The sequence below is a fragment of the Trachinotus anak genome, unplaced genomic scaffold (genome assembly GCF_046630095.1).
Source record: "Trachinotus anak isolate AG129_WGS33_773 ecotype Australia unplaced genomic scaffold, CSIRO_AGI_Tana_v1 ptg000004l, whole genome shotgun sequence".
Taxonomy (NCBI): domain Eukaryota; kingdom Metazoa; phylum Chordata; class Actinopteri; order Carangiformes; family Carangidae; genus Trachinotus; species Trachinotus anak.
Genome location: NW_027273855.1, coordinates 21839565 through 21861832, shown reverse-complemented (window position 1 = coordinate 21861832; position 22268 = coordinate 21839565). Strand labels below are relative to the sequence as shown.

The 22268-nt window shown below is 40.1% G+C and overlaps 2 protein-coding genes across 2 annotated transcripts in view; both read left to right on the top strand.

Moving 5' to 3' along the window:
- Window positions 1-4655: 4655 nt before the first annotated feature.
- On the top strand, window positions 4656-14491 carry nt5dc2 (5'-nucleotidase domain containing 2). Its single transcript, XM_071477006.1, has 14 exons — window positions 4656-5129; window positions 6963-7147; window positions 7240-7314; window positions 7410-7465; window positions 7664-7757; window positions 8646-8774; window positions 10134-10194; window positions 10299-10401; window positions 10493-10594; window positions 10736-10817; window positions 11023-11109; window positions 12298-12438; window positions 13016-13080; window positions 13870-14491. Exons 1-14 carry the CDS (start codon window positions 4751-4753, stop codon window positions 14129-14131), a joined length of 1821 nt encoding a protein of 606 aa, XP_071333107.1. The 5' UTR covers window positions 4656-4750; the 3' UTR covers window positions 14132-14491.
- Window positions 14492-15005: 514 nt separating this feature from the next.
- Window positions 15006-22268, top strand: part of LOC139620932 (rap1 GTPase-activating protein 1-like) — a 54362-nt gene continuing 47099 nt past the window's right edge. Inside the window, exon 1 of the mRNA XM_071476994.1 lies at window positions 15006-15023. The gene's annotated coding sequence lies outside the window, so the exon portion shown is untranslated. The remainder of the gene's footprint in view (window positions 15024-22268) is intronic.

Here is a 22268-nt window from a genome sequence, read left to right as displayed (position 1 = left end):
AATTCGCCCAGCTCTTATCATGGTTCCTACTTATGTACTTCCAGGTAATTTCACTTAGTCAGGAACCTTCCTAAGCAAAGAGGACCTTTTGACTGCAGCCCAGATTTGCGTGAAAGTCTGAGTGTTTTGAACACAATATTCCTACAGATGGACAGAGGAGGAGAGGATTACACTGCAGGGTGTTTTGAGGAGGTTAAATACATGTTTTGATGTTTTTTTTCTGCTGTAAAAATCGGATACCACTGGAATCCAGGACGACCACAGCTGCTGTTTTCAGAGCTTTTTTTCTCAAGTCCAAATGAGATGAGTGTTGGTGGAGTTTTACGTTTGCTGCAGAGACTTTTTTCTATTTTGAAGGAGGCTCAGTTGGTTTGGACTGAGTCTGTGGGTCACCTGGAAACAAAAATCACACACACATCTTAATATCTTGAAAAATTGTATGTAAGTACAGTAGTTACCAGATTTTGGGGGGCACTCACACCTAAACTTTGATTTATCAGTCAAATAACTGTAAACACAGTGATTGTTGAGTAACTCTAAGTGTTGCATAATAAAGACAACAAAAGTGTTTACAAGTTGTTTCACCTGCATTTATTTAGATTTGTTATTCTGAGTTTGATGTATGTGCAGTTACATTATTATCATTACAAGTGATCAAATACACATCAACCTCATATCATTTTTACAAGTCTTTTATTTAAATAGATCCAGATCTAAAGGCCCTGCTGACTGAGAAGAAGAATAAATTTATGTCAGGGATCATGGAGGAGCTGCAGAGGGAGAAGACGGAGCTGAGGAGAGTCATATATACAGCTGGTTGCATCTCTACTGTGAACTGGGAACAGAATAACCACCAGACTCCTGTCTCTCAGCATCTTATCACTTATTGTGATACATTTAAAATTCTTTAAATCTTACGTCTGGTAATTTCTGGTAATGTATAGATAGCAATTGAACTTTCATCAATCAGTGGTGAAGTTACATAAAGACACTGTGAGAGAAGCTTCTGTTAACATCTGTGTGCAGATACAGAGCAGAAAACTGTAAAAAGTTCCTGCAGTGTTTGGCACTGAAGTCACTAGTACAAATTTGGTTCTGTTGCCTTCATGTCTACTGCAAACTACTGAAAGATGTAAAGGATTATCAACCCCTCGCTGTCGTCCATCTTGAAAATTTATGGATTTATGGTGGAGATGAAGGCAACAGAACCACCTGCCCTCTGATTGAACTCTTCTCTGTGATTGGACCGTCATTGTCCAATCATATTCAGGTGTAAAAATAGGGTTAAAATTCTACTTGTATCTTCAGTGTCTCACACGGTGTAGGAACTTTAAAGGCTGAGTGTTACACATTCTTCTGTTGTATCTGTACAGAACTGTTTACAAAAACACTGACTCTAACGTGTGTTAGCCGTACCTACTATTAAATGTCACCTTTGTACTTACAGTTTATGCTATTTCAGATTTAAATGGATGATTAAGTATCTTATGTTGAGTCCTTACAATACTTCAAAAACATTTCATAGTTAGAAGAAGAGCTGCTTTAAATGTCTTTGTTTGTCCTGCAATGGAAAGTAATTTTATTTAATACAATTACCATTACGTGTTTTCAGAGGGATGCCAGAATCTAACTCAGGCCAGAACCACACCTTATGGACCCCCACACTAACAAGAAATGGTAAGTCCTGCGCGTGACTACACCCGGCACTTATATAGGCTCAAATTAGGGTCCAAATGATTTTGAACTTGTTAAGTGATGTTCACAAATAATTCTAATGTTTGTAGTTGTAAATCAACCTTTGTAAACCTGTAAAATAAATCTACACAAGCAATTCAAATTTCTGCATGTGGTGTGTCAAAGAGATTTGTATTTGTTAAAAATGGACTGTGAATCAACGATCAGCGTTGAGGTTAAACAAACACTGTAAGAGTAGAAAAGTTTTTGTCAGCATCTGTACTGATACAGAAGAGAAAACAACTGTGACACTGAAGTAACAAGGTTCAAAATTTGTCCTTGTTTGTGTCACACGCTTGGAACGTCCCACTCTGAGTTTTACAGTTTTCTGCTTTGTATCAATACGCAAGCGTCACAAAAGCATTTTTTCATTTCACTGTGTCTTAGTTCAACCTCACCACTGATCATTTGTTCAGTTTTGAGTCACTCTGTCATTTTAACGAATACAAATTTCTTTGTCACAGGCACATTTTTTTCACATGCAGGAACTGAATGTCTCCTGCTGATTTATTTTACAGGTTTACAAAGGTTGATTTACAACTACAAACATGAGAATTATTTGTAAACATCACTTTACAAATTCAAAATAATTTTGATCTTAATTTGAGCCTATATAGGGTCGGGGGATAGGTCGGGGGAGTAGGTCGCCTCCCGAGGTGTCTGTCTCAATGGCTGGGCACAGGGCCCCCTGGGGTCAAGTCAGCCGCCTCCCAAATGCTAACTAATGCTAATGGTTCAAGCCAGCTGCCTCCCCCCACGCTAGCTGCGCTATGCTAGTTATGCTATACTAGCTATGCTATGCTAGCTTATCTATTTGGGATTTCTTTTTTTTTACACAGTGACAGTTCAAGTTTCACCTCTCCAGATTTTTTACACCAGTGTGTATGTGGTGGGATGTTAACAGCTAGAGGCAGAGTGGGTAGAACCTGTTCAACAAGTCTGAAAATGTTCTGTTTAACTTGAAAATAGTCCATTTTAATCTTGTCAGTTCATGTTCTCTTAACAAGCGTCAGACTTCAGTCAGAAAAAATAAAAATGGACATCCCAAGTAATGAGCATCTATTGTTCAGAGTCATATAAAGCTGACTCAGCTGAGCAGTATGATGACTAATACCAGAATTTCCATTCTGGATCACTAAAGTGTGACACAACCAGACTATTTGGTGGTGTGGGGTCAGGACATGATTAAACTTGTGCAAATGTTCCTCTGCAATTTGTTAAAATTGTAGATAATCTAACCTAATCTTAAAATAAAGGCCCACAAGAAATAAAAAGTGCATCCTATACATGGATACAAGAGCCATCTTTAATATGTTTACAGTCTAAAAACAAAATAAATCTGACATAAATTGTAGGTAAAGATGGCAATTAATTCACCAAGTGCATCAAAATACAAAGTTAATACATTCTCAATCAAAGTATAACCTCTAGTCTAAAATATTGTCCTTTAATCTTACAGCAAAGATTAAAGGACAAAATTACTCATGAGTTTCTCATAACTTCAGATTATGAAGCTGTTTTGCCTGTTGTAGAGTATTTCCTTCAGCATGGAACAAAATATTTTACAGCAGACTTTCCAGGGTTAATATTTACTTGTGGAACCAGTGTCTGAGGCCAGAAGGCAGAACAGGTTTGATAAACTCCAGATCTCCAGTCAGAAGTTAAGATAAATAAAATGGTAATTTATTAAAAAATGTTTACAGTGTCTTGACAAATGACAAGTTTCAAATTGAGATATTTCATTGTTCTTGATTCAGATGGAAACATTTGTTTTATCTGCTGAAACTAGTTTTAGTGCTTCTGGCAATTTGAAATGTCTACTGAGAGTGTTGAAAGTAAATAAGAAGTAACTAAGGGATATATCACACTCAGAAACACCCATTGCTGAAGATGCCAAGATTTCTCTTGTAGACAAAATGGCTTTAGCATATCTTCTTTTTTTAATTTTACAGACTATCAGATAGTAAAACACCATCAAAGCTTCGTTTTTCTTTTCTGTTAGATGAATGATGGTTGATGTGTGAGGGTTTTTAAAATCGGATCTGGTTGGTTTAAATTATTTTTTTTTATATAAAACAAAGCCCTTGAGTATCTCAAAGACCACCTTCACAGGACTATGGGAACCCATACCACACTCGAGCTCCTGTTGTTGAGGTTCACCAGTAACATGGGCACTTACACTTTAGGTTCTGTGGTGCCAGGAATTTGTAATTGTTATACATTAATCATAAGTAACCAACACAATAGCCTGCTTGTACTTTATTTGAGCATTTCCATTTGATGCTACTTTATACTTGTACCCCATTAAATTTCAGAGACAAATGTTATTTTTGTTACATTTATCTTACATCTAGTTACTACTTACTTTACAAACCAAGATTTTCCAGAAGAAACATGTCCATAAAATGTAATGCATTGTGAGAGCTTAATCTACAGAGCAGTAAATGAAGTAGAATCCTTCCATCAGGAGCAACTGCAAAAAGTAAAATGCTTCATGCTACATTAATGCATCAGTAATGATAGTCCAATAATATAATTTAACACCCACTTTATGGCACTCACAATATAACACACACATTACTAAGTAATATCAAAAGTAATTTTACTTTTTATACTTTAAATACATTTTGTTAACTTTCTTACATACTTTTACTTTTACTTTACTTAGCTTTGTAAAAATTTTCAATACAGGACTTTTACTTGTAATGGAGTATTTTTATATTGCTACTTTTACAAAGCAAAGGATCTGAATGGTTGCACATACAATGGTAAATAAAGTAAACAAAGCTGCTGAATGCGTTTGTTACTCTTGTAAATGTAAATAGGTGTCCGCTATGACCGCATCAGGTCCGCGGTTATGATTGGCTGCAGGAACCGCAGCCCCTCCCCTCTGAGCCGTGGGGCGTGGTTACGATGGGAGAGGCTACGTTGAACGCCAGCGCATGTTTTCATCCGCTCACCGGAGCCAGCCTGCAGCTGCGGCAGCTTTCAGACGTGTTTACCTCGGGCAGCAGACATGTCCCTCAAGACCGTGGGCACAGCTTTGACCCGCACACTGTGGACTACAGGAAACAGGACTCCTCCGGTGGCGAGAGCCACTAAAGTGAACAGACTTTCTACCCAAAGCAGGGTGCCCGGAGGAGGAAAGCAGGGCAGCGAAAAAACAAAAGAGCAAAGTTGCGGCTCGGACTCGGACAGGCCGAGTGACGCCGTGCAGCCGTGCAGCGAGTCCCCGCACAGATGTACGAGCGGGGACAAGATGCGACCCAAGGAGCCTGTGGGCGCTCCGGGTTTTACCGGTGTGAGGAGACGGTCGTACACCTCCACCGCAGCTCCGATGGACCAAAGGTCCTACCTGTGGTCCCGTTACAATGACATGAAACGGCTGGTTCACGGTAAGCAGAGCCCCCAACCCCCTCCACCACCCCTCCCCCCGGACTTGTCTTCAAGTCTCCCCCATGTAGCAGCGACGTGTGCGGCCATCCACGTCACCAGGGCCCCGGCCCCAGCACCACGGTGGTCAGCGGGTAGTGAAGGCATTTTGTCCTTAACTGTGAGGACAAGTCGGTAAAAAGTCAGGACTTCCTCTGTTTCGACTTAAAAACAGACCGAACCAGCGTTAGCTAACGGCAAACACTAGCTTGTAGCTGACAACAGTTAATTTAGCTAATGCTGAAAAAAGTCAGGGTAATGCAGTCACTAATGTAGTATCATTGCATGTCATGTCATCCACATTTGACCAAAAAGTGAAGGAGTCAGCTGTTTGGACATAACAGCTAGTTAGCTACTTAGCCTGAGGGATGTTTACAGGACAGACCGCACTGCAAAGCTCGTCTCTGGGTGGGTGTGTTATCACAGTGGCGGAAAGAAACAATCAGATTCTCATCACAAGATAAGTTTGTGTCAATACCTATTTGTAAAATGCTCAATTACAACTGATGACTTCCTGTCTTACTTGTAGTGCATGAGCAAAATACAATGGGGTCCAAAAGTCTGAGACCACGCAATGGGAAGGTGGTCTCAGAGTATCAAAAGAAAAGTACTTAATGTGCAGCATAGTGGCATAGCTTTATTATTACTCATGCATTACCATGCTAAAACATTTTAATGTTATAGCTGGTCTAGGAACTCATTTAGCTACTTTCCATGTTGTTGGAATGTAATGTTAATGTAAAATATTTGGCTTTAAGGTGGAATATATCTGTCATGTAAAAGTAGCAGAGCAAAAAACACAATATTTTCCTCTAAAATGTTGTGAAGAGAAAATTCAAAATAGTTAAAGATATACTTAAAGAGTGCTTAGTTGCAGCATTACTGTATTATGATGTACATTGTACATTCATTTTTTTTCCTTTCATTCTGCACATTTTTCCTTTTACATTCATATAAAAGTTTTTCTCTGTGTAACTGCCTCAGTGCAACACATGAATTCTCCCCCCAATGGGTTTTCATTAACGCTGCTCTTTCAGTGAGACAGTTTAATGGGTCCAAGCTTTTGAAATGTGACTCAGCATGGAAAGAGGCATTTCCAGCATTAGAGTGGCTGGAGGGAAACTAGCCACAGGGTTGGTACATGCATGTCTGCTGCCCAGCTGCAGCCCTCATTGAACTGTCCCAGGACAGAAGGCCGTGGCCCAATTTCTCCTATAGACAGTGACACAGTCCTGGGCTCACATTCCAGCCAGGGTATTAGAGACTGTTTCAGACACAGACTGTAACCTGTTTGTTTAATCTGTGTCCATGTGTTAGCTGCGTGACTGTTATCAAAGTAGCGGCTTGTAAAACTGACAAAATAAATAATGAAAATAACCTCTACTACAAGAGGTTATGCATGTTTGGTTTTCCAGTGAGCAGTTACATTACATTAAATACTGTAGATTTTAGGGCCGGACAAATTGTTCTTTTTGGATCAACTCAGTTCAGTGCAGAGTCAGTTGACATCGCAGAAGCGCCCCTTACGCAACCTCCGGTGAGCTTGCCAGCTTCACTAGATTGAAAACAGCAGTAGAGTTATTTCTTTCCTCTCTGCAGAAGTGCGTAATCAGCAGGTTTCATCATATAACAGAATATGCGTCAGACAATGTGAATGGCCTAATCCTGGCCTCCCTCAAATGAAAGTTTTGTCCCTTTATTTGGCTTAGTCACGTGTGTCTGTCCGATGTGATCTGTACCTGACTTGTAATGGTTCCATCTGAACGAGGGTTTCCCATCTGTTCTCCCTGGATCAGACCTGATCCCACCAGGTGCCTGTAACCTCCTCAACTCCTCCACCGTCTACGCTAACAACGAGGTCAACCTGGCTGAAGTGGACATCTACGGCTTTGACTACGACTACACGCTGGCTCTGTACTCAAACGCGCTCAACACGATGATCTACAACACGGCCAGAAGCTTCCTCATTGAACACTTCAAGGTGTGTTGTTTGGTAGTTGCATCAAGTCTGTTTGCATCACAGCTGCTTTTAGACTCAGAGGAATTCATATATTTTGTTCTCCTGTCTGACAGTACCCTGAGGACATCCGCAAATATGATTACATCCCTAACTTTGCTGCTCGGGGTCTTCACTATGACATCCAAAAGGTAAATTCTTTAAAATCACAAATGTCCCACAGCAGGAAGATAAGTGTTTGCATTTTCCTGAAGCTGAACCTCCTTTGTTTTTAATCCTGCAAAAGGGTCTTCTGATGAAGATAGATGCCTTCCATTACATTCAGCCAGGAACAGTGTATCGGTAAGAGGTTGAACTAGTCGGCTACGCTGAAATGCTACCTAGCAAACGATCGTGATCACAGCTTTTAACTGTTGGTTTTGATCCATATATTTTTATTCAGCTTCTTTATCTATGACCCTGCTGCTGAAAGTAAAATCACTATATGTTGTGTGTGTGCTTCTAAGCTCCAGTGCATTAATTCACATTTAATGTTCCCAGGGGCCTGAGCCCAGTTCCAGACGAGGAGGTCCTTCAGCTCTTTGGGGGGACTTACCATGTCCCCCTGCAGCAGGATAGTGGCTTCTATGGAAAGGTGAGGAGGATGTTTTGTTTTAACAGAAAAACATGAACATGAAAATTAACATGAAAATGAATTTGATAAGCTATATCAAGGCCTCTGAGTGTTTGTAGGATGGAGAGAGCTGCCTGACATTTACCACAGTTATTGCGCATCTGCTCTCAGATATTTTATGATTGTTTGTTTTTGGTTTGGCACAGATGAGAAAGACCGTTTTAACATCGAGGGCCGAGTACATCTGTTATAATCTCATCTGACCACTCTCAAACAGGGATGTAGCTCAGGATTAAATCTGTAACCGTCCACAGAGATTTCAAATGTCTGGCTTTGCTTGGCTTTACTATTATATAAATCTTGATGGTGACTTTTGTAATCTCATTTGTTCCACTGTCGTCATGAGTCAGCTTGACAACAGTGTTCCTGTCCCTAAAAAGCTGACCGTGAGAACACTGTGCTGGACAAACTCGTTTGTTTTTAGGTTACGACACTTACAAGTTGTACCCAATCAATCAGGAAAAGCCGGAATCTCTATTGAGTCTGACAGTCACAAAGGGTAATCTGGCCTGTTTCCTAATTAGGAGCAGTTTGGGGCCTGATGTTTTGAACATAATGGTTTTTGGTTCATTTAGGAAGCATGCCTCCCCATCCTCTAATCCTCCTTGAAGCAGTCCCATTGAAAATAGTTTTGGTGCGGCTAATCTGATCTGGGGACTTGGCTCTGTTTCCAGGGTAGACTCTTTGTGGCTAGAGGTCGTAGTGAAAATAGTTTTAAATGTGATTAAGAAGTCTTTCAAAAGGACGGAGGGGCACAATGAATGTTAATAATTCTACAGACATTTACTGCATCCCCTCATAGACAAGCAGGAGTAATTATCAAGCATTAAAATATATTTTTTATCACAGGGACCCAAGGTGAAGCAGTTCATGGACATCTTCTCCATCCCTGAGATGACTCTCTTGGCTGTGGCAAATGATTTTTTCATCACCAATGACATTGAATATGATCCGGTTCACCTCTTCAAGGACGTCTCAGTGAGTGTGCCCCCTGATGCTCACAGTGCTTAATGTTACATTCTTTTGTTTTTAGTTCTGTCCACACCCTGCAGCTCACACTGAGGAACACACTGACCTAATTTATTACAAAGTTTTCACATATTGTGATTCCTCAGCTGGAGACTCAGGAATCTGCTGAGCCCAGTTAAAAGCTTGCGCAAGACCGTCATGGGTAGAACAAAGGATGATAACTGCCTCTCCTCTAGGTGCTGAGGTTTCCAGTTACGGGGCTCTACGGCATGCAGTGTTAGGAAGGTTATTTTTGAAATCTAATAGTTGCAGATCATCGATTACCTTGTTAAAATGTAATAAGCGCTGTAACTTTGTTAATTACTTCATCAAATGAATGTAACTTATTACATTTGATTACTTTTCAGTACCATTAATTTTACAATGTCACAATCTATTCACATTTAATGAAAGCACAGCGTTAAGTTAGGGATTAACATCCGTCTCAGGTGACCCAATCACAAGTGGAAAGCTCTAAGCACAGGTGTGAAAACACCCAAGAATCATTGAGGACACATTTGAGATCTGATCACTCAGACATTCAGAGGTGGTCTGGGCCAGTGTGGCCACATTCTTTTAGCAATGTGAACACAATTGCGTCCTGACCACATTGAAGGACCACCTGCTTTACTGACCTCCTCCGCCACAGTCTCACAACAAACCGAAAAGGTTTTACTGATTCAAATGGTTAAATCCTTATTTCAGTGTAGAGCTGTGAGCAGTGTATTAACTTGCTCTACCCTGCGTGCCCTGCTCTCTCTCTCTCTCTCTCTCCCTCCCTCTCCCTTTCAGACACAAACACAAACACATTCACACTGACCCGTCGGATTGGCCAAAAACAACAACACATACATGTTTATTTGCATATAAAGTGGGGAGGTGAGCTCTGATCACAAGTGGTCACTCGAGACGCATGTGGAGACACATTTTAAAGCCAGGTGTGAACTGGCCTCAGTGAGCCTCATTAGCAACCACCTATCACTCATTTGACCCATGTTGTCTGCAGAGATGCCAAAAGTAGGCGTTCCATACATTTTGATTAGTAACTGTAATTTAATCACAAATCAGTTAATCAGTAAATAACAAATTACATTTACATTTATTTTGTAATTCAATCACATAATCGGCATGTCCACTGCTTCATCGTAGTATATTATATCTTGATGCCATTTTCACATAATGGACCGTTTATTTCTGAGCGACTTTAATTCAGATTTATCTCTCAGCAGAAAATACTCTAGATGCTAGATTTGGCAAAGTACCATGACATTGTTGAATAACACAGATCTGTTATGAACAGCCTCTATCTGTCATTTATGTAATCCCCAGGAAGCCATTGGCATGGTTCACCTCAAAGGCTACATGTACAAATGGATCATGCAAGATCTGAGTAAGAAATCAATTTCTTTTCACTTTGTCGATTCAGAATATTGTTGCACATACAGTGACATTATTTACATGAATACGTGAAGATTTCCTTCCTTTTCTTCATAGATAAATTCATTCTGAGAGGAGAGGAGACAGACGCTGTTTTGCACCGACTGGTCAGTCAAGGAAAGAAACTCTTCCTCATCACCAACAGCCCCTTCAGCTTTGTGTACGTCTTATCTATCTGAGGCCACTCATAATAACAGGAAACGCTTCCTTTGCAGTCAGTTATACCAGTTTTTTTTTTTTTCCGTCCACAGGGATAAAGGGATGATTCACATGGTCGGAAAAAACTGGAGAGACTTCTTTGATGTTGTCATTGTACAAGCAGACAAACCTCACTTCTTCACTGACTGTATCAAGTGAGTAAATGTTTCAGAAACTCTGATTCAGAAATTAGTTTGCATCAAAACTTAGCAGAGCTCAACAGTCACATCAAACTTGATACATTCACTTGAGTCTCTTGGTTTGGAGAATAATCTCTGAAACTGTTACTCTGACAGACCTTTCAGACTCCTGGATAATAATGGAGACCTTCGATGGGAAAAGATAAAAAGTTTGGACAAAGGGAAGATCTACAAACAGGTCTGTGCTACTTTAGACCTCTGTCTGACTTCTCTGAAAACGAAACATTGCCTTGTCTTCAAGCTGCCTCCTGGTCCTTTAATCCTAAGGATTGTGGCTGTGTTTTTACATGTTGCAGATGTTCCATGTTTTTACTTGTTGCATTTTGTGTCTTGATGAACTAAAGAGAAGATCCAGTGGATTGTGGTTTTCTTTTGTGTTGCAGGGAAACTTGTTTGACTTTCTCAGACTGACAGGCTGGCGAGGATCAAAGGTTCTTTACTTTGGAGACCATCTTTACAGCGACTTGGCTGTAAGTGTCCCAGCACGGTGATGTCATCACTGATGAGTCACTGCTTCAGAAATCCACATTATAATTAACTTATTTTTATGGTTAAAATAATTCTTTTATGCATTTAATGAACTTTACTTTCCCAATGAACAAGAAGTGACACTTTCCAGTTCTGCTTTATAAAACTAACTACAGTTACAAATGGTGGAGATCAAAATCATAATTTGCCATTGTTATATATTTCTGTGGTCCAGGCCCTGTTAAAGATAAAGAAACACAGATGCACACTGGCGGATGACCACTGTCTCTACCTTTTGCACATTCCTGAAAATTTCCATTTGGGTATTTGGGTGGGGCCGGAGGGGCTGCAGATTGAAAATTTCAAACAGCAGATGGCAGTACAGACTGCCTGATGTGGGTTCAGAAAAGTAGAATGATAGACATGGATTAACAGCTTAACGACATTAAGTTAAGTTCTCTTTTGTGTGTCTCATCAGCAAAGAAAACAAGGCAGGGCAACTTTCTGTATATCACTGAATATCATGCTGCTTTACAAAGCAAAGAAATACATTAGAAAAATGAAGAGCAAAGTACAATCATTTAAAATAGAATAGAATGAGGTGTAAATACAAAGAAATGTTCAATTACAATAAATTCAAATAAACAAAAATGATAATAAAGCAAAAGTACGGTTATAGTCCATATACAGAGCAGTAATAAGATGTAATGCCCCAAAATCAATAGAGAAACCAGTCAACCAAAGGCACAAGAGAACAGCAGAGTTTTTAAATTAGGTTTAAAGATAGTGTTTAGTTCTGTCTCAAATGTATTCTAGCTCAAGGTTATGAAGTGATTTACAAACCAGCAGCAGCACAGTTTATTCTCAAACAAGCTTACATGCGCTGCATAACCTGGTTACTGTAAACCCAGGTATGCATGCAGCAGGTCAGTAAGATTTCTCCCCTACCCTTAACCTTACTCTGGAAGCACGGCTTACTGATTTTAACTGTAGTGGTGACAGAGGACACTGTGCATCCTGGTCTGTGTGCAGTCTTTCGTCATGCACATGGATGTCATAAACTTTTTCATGAACAACTGGGTTGATCATATGCATGACAATCTACCAGGGAAAATCAGGTTTCTTTCAAGAAATCTGACTGTAACCTTGTTACTGAAGTACATGCAAACACATTTCACACTGTGTTGCAGGACCTGATGTTGCGACACGGCTGGCGTACAGCAGCCATAGTACCTGAGCTGGAGCATGAAACCAAAGTGGTGAGCACAGACCGCTATGCTCTGAACCTCACCTGGCTGCAGGCTCTGACCGGGCTGATGGAGCGCCTGCAGGTGAGGAGTGAAGCTCAGGATTCTATGTTCACTCACAAGCAAACAAAATAACACTGATGACACAGCAAAAAAAAAAATGTCTCAGACTTAACCAACACCAATCCAAATGCATTCAGGGTAAAAGGACACAGATGTTGACCTCTCATAGCCAGCAGTGACTTATACTTGGTAAACCTCAGATTGCTAAATGAACTGACAGCAAACCACAATCTGCACTGATGCTCAGCTCCAGCTATTTGTAATCTGGTTCTTTACTGGTATGATGACATGTTGACACAACAGGATGATTCATTTACCAAACCGCTTCTGAGTCCATGTAACTTGTGTTTACAAGCCTCGATTGGCTTGTGACTGGGTTGAGTGAAAATGATTGAACAAAGTACAAAAATGCAGTAAAGACAATTTTTTTCGCCCTTGTTCACACCAAAGAGACACACACACACACAAACGGAGATCTCGCCTTTAAACTGAGAATCAGATTATTCTTTGTATGTATGGATAAATGTTAAAGTTTCCATCTACATCTAAGTGTAGTGCAGTAGATTTGTTCATCGTGTTGTTTTCTTCATTATTGTAGACACATCGGGACTCGGACTCCAAAGACGTTTTTCAGGAATGGCAGAAAGAACGAGAAGAACTCAGGTGAGTGTCATGATGTGCATTCGATTTAATATGTCGCTGCGAAACACTGCTTTAACGTGATCCATGCTGAATTTTGTCCCACTTTGGCCGTCACTGCAGAACGTTACCTACGGGAAACAGAATATGTCCAACTTGACGGCAGTCTTTTTATATACCCCACCCCTGCAGTCGGGGGCTGCTCACATTCACCATCAACTCAGTGGAAGTAGAAAACGAACGCAGCTTTTGTCTTCACCTCCCAATGAACCCAGTGACCTTGCTTTTGTCATGTATACAACATGGTATATTTATTGATGCTCTGGGCTTTAGTACAGTTCTGAGGTGCTTGTACTTTATTTGAGCACTTGGTACGCTGGTACTTCATACTTCTACTCCTTTATTTGACAGCTATAGTTACTTGTTACTGTGGAGGCTGAGATATTAGCCTACAAGTGTATAATGACTGTATACACTTGTATATACTGTATATATAAGTAGTTAAAATTAACTTCACCCTGACCTGCTGCAACATTAAAATGCTGTTTACATGTTAATGCATGAGTAACAAAAATTTTAGAATATATGATCATGCAGTCAGAGCACATTGTGCCTGCATTATTTACCGTTGAATGCAAGACAGTAACTTGTTAACGTGATGTTAATGCTACTGTTACTCAGCTAAAAGATCTAAGTCACCAAGTCATATATTTAGTGGTGGGTGAAGCTGAATTCTTCATCCACCACTGAGTATATGACTGCATACATACTTAAAATCATATTAACTTTTACCCTAAATCCTTTCTGTCCCAGGGTTATGACAAAGAACTTGTTCAACCCCCAGTTTGGCAGCATCTTCAGAACATGCCACAACCCCACCTACTTCTCCAGGCGTCTGTGTCGTTTCTCAGACATCTACATGGCCTCCCTGAGCTGTCTTTTGAACTACGACCTTTCGTACACTTTCTACCCCCGCCGCACCCCTCTGCAGCACGAGGCTCCTCTGTGGATGGATCAGCTTTGCACAGGCTGCATGAAGACACCTTTTCTGGAGGAGATGTCTCACATACGATGAGAGCTGTGCTCTCTTCAGTGACTGATAGGATTTCATATTTTAGGCCTGGCAAACACTTGAGATAGATGGGGATTTGTCTCATATAGCAGGGTTTCTTTGTAGCCAAGAGGGTGCCCAACATCCTTCCACAGAGCAAATCAATCCTGTTCCACATAGTGACCCACTTACCCAGTGAATTCACTAGAGGGTGCTGTAGATTTAGCTGCTGTCTGGAGAGGATGCAATTCAGTTTAACATGTTGTGGTACAAGACTGACAGACACTCTGGTGTTTGCCCCAGTCAAAGTGTTATGGGACTGCTGAGCAATATTGAGCTACTGTCGCACAAATACAACAAATAAAGAAGTAAAATCAAATATAATTTTGTGTCAATCTTATTCTTATACTGTACACACCACATTTTCATGTCAAGATGGGTAAGTTACTATGAAGCAAGTTACCTCAACATCACCAAATCGTCAACACAATCAGTGCAGCCTAGCACTGAGACTAACCTTTAAGGCAAGGCAAGGCAAGGCATCTTTATTTATATAGCGCATTTCATACCAAGGCAACTCAATGTGCTTTACATAAAGACAAAAAAAGAACAGCATAAAACAGCATAAAAACAAAAGAAAACATAGAGTTAAAAGCAGGGGCAAAAAAGTAAAATAGAAGAAAATAGAGTTTTAAGTTCTTAAAAAGAGCTCAGCTATAAGCACATGAAAAGAGAAATGTTTTTTTAATTAATTAAATACATCTAGTGACCTGTGCATATTTTCTTAGTCAGAATTCCTTCCATTTATTTCATTGGGGGTTTGGTTGCTAGGCAGCCCAGCATCCATTCACCACCACTGTACTCAGCATCACTAACTCATTCACTTCCAGCCGCCCGCCTGAAGACGACAGCCAAGGTACTGCACCCTCTGCATGCTACAACTCTTCTCATGTTCACGTCTGTAGCTGTTATTATGTGGCAGAGATGTACCAGAGTTGCAGCTCAGATCAAACAGCTGGAGCAGAGACGGCATCGCGGTCTGGTTTAAGTTTTTCTGTGCTGTCCCGCACAGGGATCGTTTGTGTAGCTAGAACTTAGCATTGTTGTACGTCCAGTTTCGCTACACAAGCGTTTGTGTCGATTTAACGCTGTATTTCTGGGGCGGATAATTGTTGATGAACAGGCCACTCTGGAGGCATGAAGTCACTGGAATAATCAGCTCATTGTTGCGCAGCAGCAGCCTTTGTTGTCGCCTGTTTGTGCATCTTTGTCGCCCCGTACTCAACTGTAACAACCCAAAAGTTTGACTTAACAAAAAATTGTGTGGCTGGGTAATATCTGACCCACATTAGTCATACCTCTACAAAGTTCTCATATCTACATATTGCGGTTCACAGTTGTGAAGTTAGATTTTTGGTAGGATCTTTTTAAATTTCAGAATCCTTTTTATAAATGTCATTTTCATTTCATTCATTTCTTATTTCATAATGCCACTTGTTATGACAGTTGCTGTTGTCTGCAGCTCCTGCAGCTCTGCCTTCAGTTTAGGATGGATTGTCTTTCTTTTCCATTTGATTAACTGCACCTCAACAAGGTTTATAGAGCTGTGTGACCTTTGATGACAGAGTGACATTTTCTGTCAGTCTAAATCATGCAAACTATTGATCCATTCCTGGTGAACATGAGACAGTTTTTCTCTCAGAGACTTAACAGTTCTTCCTGTTTCCTTAGCAAAGCCCTTAGTGTGTGTTGTGTGAGCCTCAGGAGTGATAGACTGGATTTTTTTGCTCGTCACCTCTTTTTGTATACTGCTTGTTGGCTGCATATTGCATCCAGTTAAATTCTCTTTGGGAATGTTTTCTGGGATGAAACTAAATCTTGACTGTGTTTCTATATTTAACTCTCTCCCGCTCCATGTTAGAGAAACTGATGAAAAATATTCATTTCAATAATATATGATTTTTTCTCCTTTGATACCAGTACCCTGATTTAAGCTGTGGTACTCAGTATCAGACCATATTGATTGCTCGCGGTTGATGATGATTTAACATAGTTTGGAATTTAAACACATCATAAAGAAAAGTGCTTGGAGATGTGTTTTGCCTGTTTGACAACGCTGCAGTGTTTGTTTATTGAATGCCTCATGTGTTCTCTAGTGGTGCATCTGTGTTTCTGCAGGGCTGACGGGTGTTTCAGTTTATTTCATGGCTCTGTGCCTTCTGTGAATAAGCCTGCACCTGAGCAGCAAAAACTTTTTTCATATCTGCTGACCTCTATAAATGTGTTACTGGATTTGGCAAGAAAGCAAGAAAGCATAAAGCCTCAGTTTACCAAAAGAAAAAAACAAAAAAGCTGGAATGAATACATTTGATAAATCCCGTTTTTATTACATATTATAATCTACACTTGCCTCAGGTGGTAGAGGAACTTCTATAGGACAGTCCCTAAATAAAAATAATTGCACAGATCTTAGTCTTTAATATCAGTCTCTTCTTCAGCAGTGAGCTTAACAACCAGTCCTTATGAACTTTCATCCTTCAGTGCCTCCGTCCTGAATTTCTCTAGCCACACCACTCCTTCCATTTGCGTTTTCTTTTCTGCATCCTTTCCCTTTTATCTTTCTATTCCTCCCCCTTTTCTCTTCTCTATCCTATCCTCACTCCTTCATTTTCCCACTTCTACGTCTTTCCATTCCTGTCCATGTGCAACCATCTCTTCCTTCATTTCTTTGCTTCCAGTTGAGTGCCTCTGTGTCTGTCACTATGCTGGCTGTGGGAGGGGGTGTGGGAGGGGGGGGGCTGTGCACTCAGAGGTTTGTGTGCTGTGGCAGCCAGTCCCCCCACACAGCAGCCTCTTCTATTATTAAATAAAATGGGACTTTACTTTTACAGCTGAGCAACTTCAGGATCTCTGCTCGGTGTAGGGAAGATTTCCCTGTTGCAGCTGATACAGTATTCCTTCATCTGGCTTGAAAAACTAAAACAACAGAGAGAGAACCCCCCACTGAGAAAACACAGACTTACATTGTTTGTTTGTCTGTGTTATAATTCTTGTTATTCTGCAAAAGCATTATAAAGCCACAACATCTTTGTTTATTCATGAAGTCTGTATTCCATTTGGCCAACCAACAAAGGAAAATCATGCAGGCTGGGCTTACTGGGTTTAGTTTCGGCCATAACACAGTCAGGGAGGACGAGCTGTGGAGAGAGGCCTCAAGACAGCAGCTAATTGGCCCCTGCCAGTGTCCTGGAGTGGGGCAGTTGGTGTAATCACCACATGATGAGAGCAATTAGTCTGTATGAATAACGGTAAATCATCAGTAGCCCAAATTGTTTTTGTAGCTGTTTTTTCTTTAGGGTTATATTAGATTAGTAATATCACACTCACAGGGATAACTGATTCATTTGAGTGGCGGTGATTATGCAGTTCTCAAAACTGGATGTACAGTTATGAGATTTACATTTGGGGATTAGGTTAATCTTTCATCATGGGTCTGCAGTTGCACCTGTGATGCCACACTGCAACACTGAGAGGCAGAAGATATTAGTATATATCTGTCCCATAAGCCAAACTTTACATCTATTCTATGTGGAGGAACTTAAATGTGCAAAAATACACTAAATTGTGTTAATAATAAAACAAAATTCATATCAGATGATGGAAGAGTATTAAATCTTTTTAAAGAAATAATTTGTGACATTTTTGTGTAAATAAATACTATGTAAGCAACATTTATTTACAGTGAACTTCTAACAATCGTGAAATCCTTTTTATAGGACTTAATAGTTACATTCCACCTGTGTCTAAACATTCATTTCAACATATTAAACTTGCTTCAAGACAGAATTAAAGTCCCAATTGATGTAAAATCTTATGTAAATAAGATTTTGTTTCTCAATCATATTTGCTGTATCTCAGGCACATTGCTGCAACTGGGACATGTTTTGCATTTTAGTGACATAGAGTGAAATACACGTGTATTTGTCTATCATATCTATTACTTGACTACTGCTGTTTACCTGCTTTTATTCTGAAGAGGCTCTGCTGCGCTGAAATGCTGCAGCATGCCTGTTGCCAAAAATAACATACAAGACCATTTTTCTTTTTAATGTCACTTCACTAGTTGCATCTTTGTTTTGAAAATGACCTCTGCGCTAAATAGATTACTTCCATGTGCAGGTCTGTAATGATCCACCTGAACCCAGGGTCTCGCAGGGTCCTCCTGACTCTCCTATGTCCAGGATAATTGTTTTTCTTATTCACAGTCACATTTAAAATCACTTACGTCTATCGTAGCCACCGTCTGTGGTCTTTGGCTTTACATACATAGATATACATCATTATAGATGCAGGATGCCCCTTTGGCACTGCAGAATATCATCTATCTTGTTTGTTTCCATCTTCTTCTATCTAAATTGGTTCATTTGCATGTATTTCTGAAGATATATTCTGAATTATGTGCTTGAATTTCTGGGGTGCCAGTAGTTGTGACCAGGGCTTTAGTTTGACGTCTAATATGTTATGGAACCCTTCGGTAAATTACAGCCCTGTCTGTGATGTCTGAAATACAAGCCTGTGCTGTAATTAACATGGGCAGCGGGCAAAGGATGAGAAGCTGCATTAAATGAAGGCATATTGTATGATTGTGAGGCTGGGGAGGCCTGTGTGACTGATGGGAGCATGGAGAGAGAACAGTTTGTGTGATTTGACAGAAGTGAAATTTTGATTTTTTATTTTGCTTATTATGTAGTTTATCATCATACATGTGCCCCCTCTGTTCTCCTATACTAAAAGTCACCGTGTTGTACTTTCTTATGTGATGTCTTAATTGTAGAGCGATCCTTGTGCTTTCACAGACACAACTAAACAAACAATATGTAAAGCTTCATGTTGATACTTAACGGCCTTATTTTAGAAATGGGATGCATCATTTTCCTGCCTGTTGAATTATTCATCTGCAGACTGCATTTATGTGCGTTCTCTGCTCAGGGGAGGATGTCAGCTGGACCACTGCAAACAGCTTATTAAAGTGAAAGTGTACTGTCTCTTTGATGGGCTTTGAATGAGTCACCCACTCTCTGTCTCTGTATCTGTGAGGCATCTATATTTATTCTTGATTTTCATCACATTTCCTTTGTACTGTTTCCCATTTAGTAGTTTCAATACCTCCCCCGGTGTACAGGCATAATCACCGAGCTGTATTTGAATCGGTTTGCTGCCTGCTGTACCTTACATCCGCACGCTTTGATGTTATTAACATTCAGAAAAGTGTCTTGTCGTATCTGTAGCACTTTGGATTGGAGGCTCTGGTGCTTAGGCTTTTAGTCACTTCTCTGAGGAAAAGAAAATCTTGTATGAAACATCTGAATATCTTAGAATAGAGAAATATTGATCCTGAAAAAGAATCACTAGTGGTAAGTTGTTTTTAATGTGCTACAGCTCCTCAGTAGATAGACCCAGCCCTCCATCAAATAGCTTCAGTTAAATGTAGGATAATATGTATGTGACTCTATTTTATGGTGTGTGTGAGTTACAAGCGAGGGAAGCAATTGGATCAAATTAAGTGGTTGAGAGGGGATTACTCATCACTTGTTCTTTATATTTTTTGCTGGAATTGAATTTATTAGATATCAGCTTTTCATCACCAAACTAGGAAAGGGCCAGAAAATATGTCGAAATATTAGTTATGGATTCGTGCAAGAGTGGATTTCCATTATCACATGTAGCACTAGATCACTATAGATCTACAACTTATGCACTCATCATCCGTAGCAAATGGCCCACCTTCTTCAGATAGTATGAATATTCATGAACCTTCATGAAAAGGTAATTCTTGTTTAAGCATGAAGTCGACATGAATTACCAACACTATGTGCTGCTCCTCTCTATAATGATTTCATATCATTTCTTCTCTCCACCACTGAGCTATGTGACAGTTAGACATAGAGTGGGCGGGACCCCAGTAAGAATATGTTTTGTTTTTAATTTAAATGCAGAAAAATGACTGTGAGGCTGCTATGATGACAAACATGGAAAGTAACTTGCAATAACTGTACTGCAGCTATGGATTTGCTTGGAATGACTCAGATTGTCTATAGTGCAGGACGCTGAGCACACATGTCCTGACTCATCGGCACTCCTGCCCTCTGTGACACCACCGTGTACTTTCTCTGGGTGACACATGCAGAACTTTGTCTCTATTTGAGGAGACACCTGCTGTTTCCATGCAGCGGCTCTGCCCCCACACACTCACTCCTCACCCCATCAGGTCTAAATCCAGCCGATAATAAAAATAGAGCTCACAGCAGACATTATCACGCTGTACGGGTGATTTGGTTTAATTTTCACCATCTTATGCATTAGAGAACAGAAGCTATGTGTAAGGATTTTTTTCTTTTATCATTATTAGTGAAATTAAAGATCACCCCCTGCTTACAGTCTTTTCCTGGTTTCCGAAACCCCCGCAAAAAAGCAGTGAAATCATGCATGAAGTGAGCAAAACGATATGTTCAATAATTTAAATGAGCGTGTTCAATGACATTAATGCACTTTGTCAGGTTATGTTAGGTTTACACAACCTTTAAGATCAAATGAAACAAAATAAACAATAAAAGTACCACTTCTGTTGTCAACAAGTCCAATATAGAAATGATTAGAAATGCTAAATCGACCAAACTTTAAAAAAGATGATATGTATGACAATACTACTACCTTAAAGTATTTGCCTTAGAAGCTTATTGTAAAGAATAATTTACCAAATTTTGATTAAAAAAAAAAACAAGGAAAAATAGATTCTAAGTTTTAAAATACTAACATGAATTTAAGCTGTTAAAGTAAAAGTTGATCAACACCTGTGTGAGCTCTTTAGAAGAGAGTAAGATTCGCTCTGGGGTAAATTGTGATGACAGTATAATATTTACATCACAGTGTCCTGCAGAGGGCACTGTTGCTCTTCATTCTGCAGATCATGCCTTACATTGCAGTAATAAATGCACACTCATGTTGACTTACTTTCTCATAACATAAAAATACCCACTTTGTTAAGCAACTTTCCTATTGACCTTTTTTCTGTGCAAACGTTCCTTGAATCCACAAACAGCTGATATTGAATTTGTCAATACTGCAGCAGTGGAAATAAAAAGCTATAAAATTTACTATTCCCACCGTGTGTTGAAAGCAAAGGGATTAAAAGTTGCCCTTTTGCTTTCTGGCATTTCTCCACCAGCGGAGGGATTTAAAGTTGAGTGGTGTCAGCCCGAGTCTGTCTCTGCTGTGGCGAGTCATCTATTGATCACCTGGCATGAAGACAAAGTCCTTCTCAGTCACAGGGAACCATCCGTCACGGAGCTGCCTGGGACACGGTGGAGAGATAGCATGGCACTGAGGATCCATTATAAGTGAAATAGATATTTTTCTGCAGCAAAGATCAATGTGTCCCTGTAGCTGTTACCCTCATCCTGCTTCGGATCATAATTGTCTGAAGAAGATGGACTGTCATTATTAACTGAACTTGCAGCCAACACTTTGTTATTAATAACCTTCGTTATTAAGTTATTGGTAACTCCTTAGAAAGTTCAAGATGATGCCGTTTGTAATTCAAAAAAAAAAAAAAAAAAAAAGGCTACATTGATGAAAACAAAAACATGAATAATGACTCTCTTGGCACCTACTGATGATAGCTCTCACATGAGAAGAATGGGCACAATATAGGGAACTGATAATTGCATTCAAACCTCAACAGAGCAGAATATAAAGTGGGAAAGGCTCATTCGATTCGAGCATGTTGCAACAGCACCTCTTTTCTTCTGCCGTGTCCACCATAATATCCTGGCCCTCTAATGAGAGGGTATGAAAGGCCACAGTGTGTGTGTGTGTGTGTGTGTGTGTGTGTGTGTGTGTGTGTGAGGCTGTTTGTGGCGGCTCCCAGGGACCTGAGAGCACGTGGTCTCACTGGGAGGAGGACGGTTCAGTTGGCTCGCTGCACTCCTCCCACTCAGACAGTCAACAACCCTGTAACTTCTCTTCAGCTGTGTGATTTCCAGCCGTCTGCTGGAGGAGTCCACCCTCCGAGTGTGTGTGTGTGTGTGTGTGTGTGTGTCTGAAAAGCAGAGGATGTGAAACTGATGTAAATTCTTTCTCTGAGTTACAAAGCAAATACAAT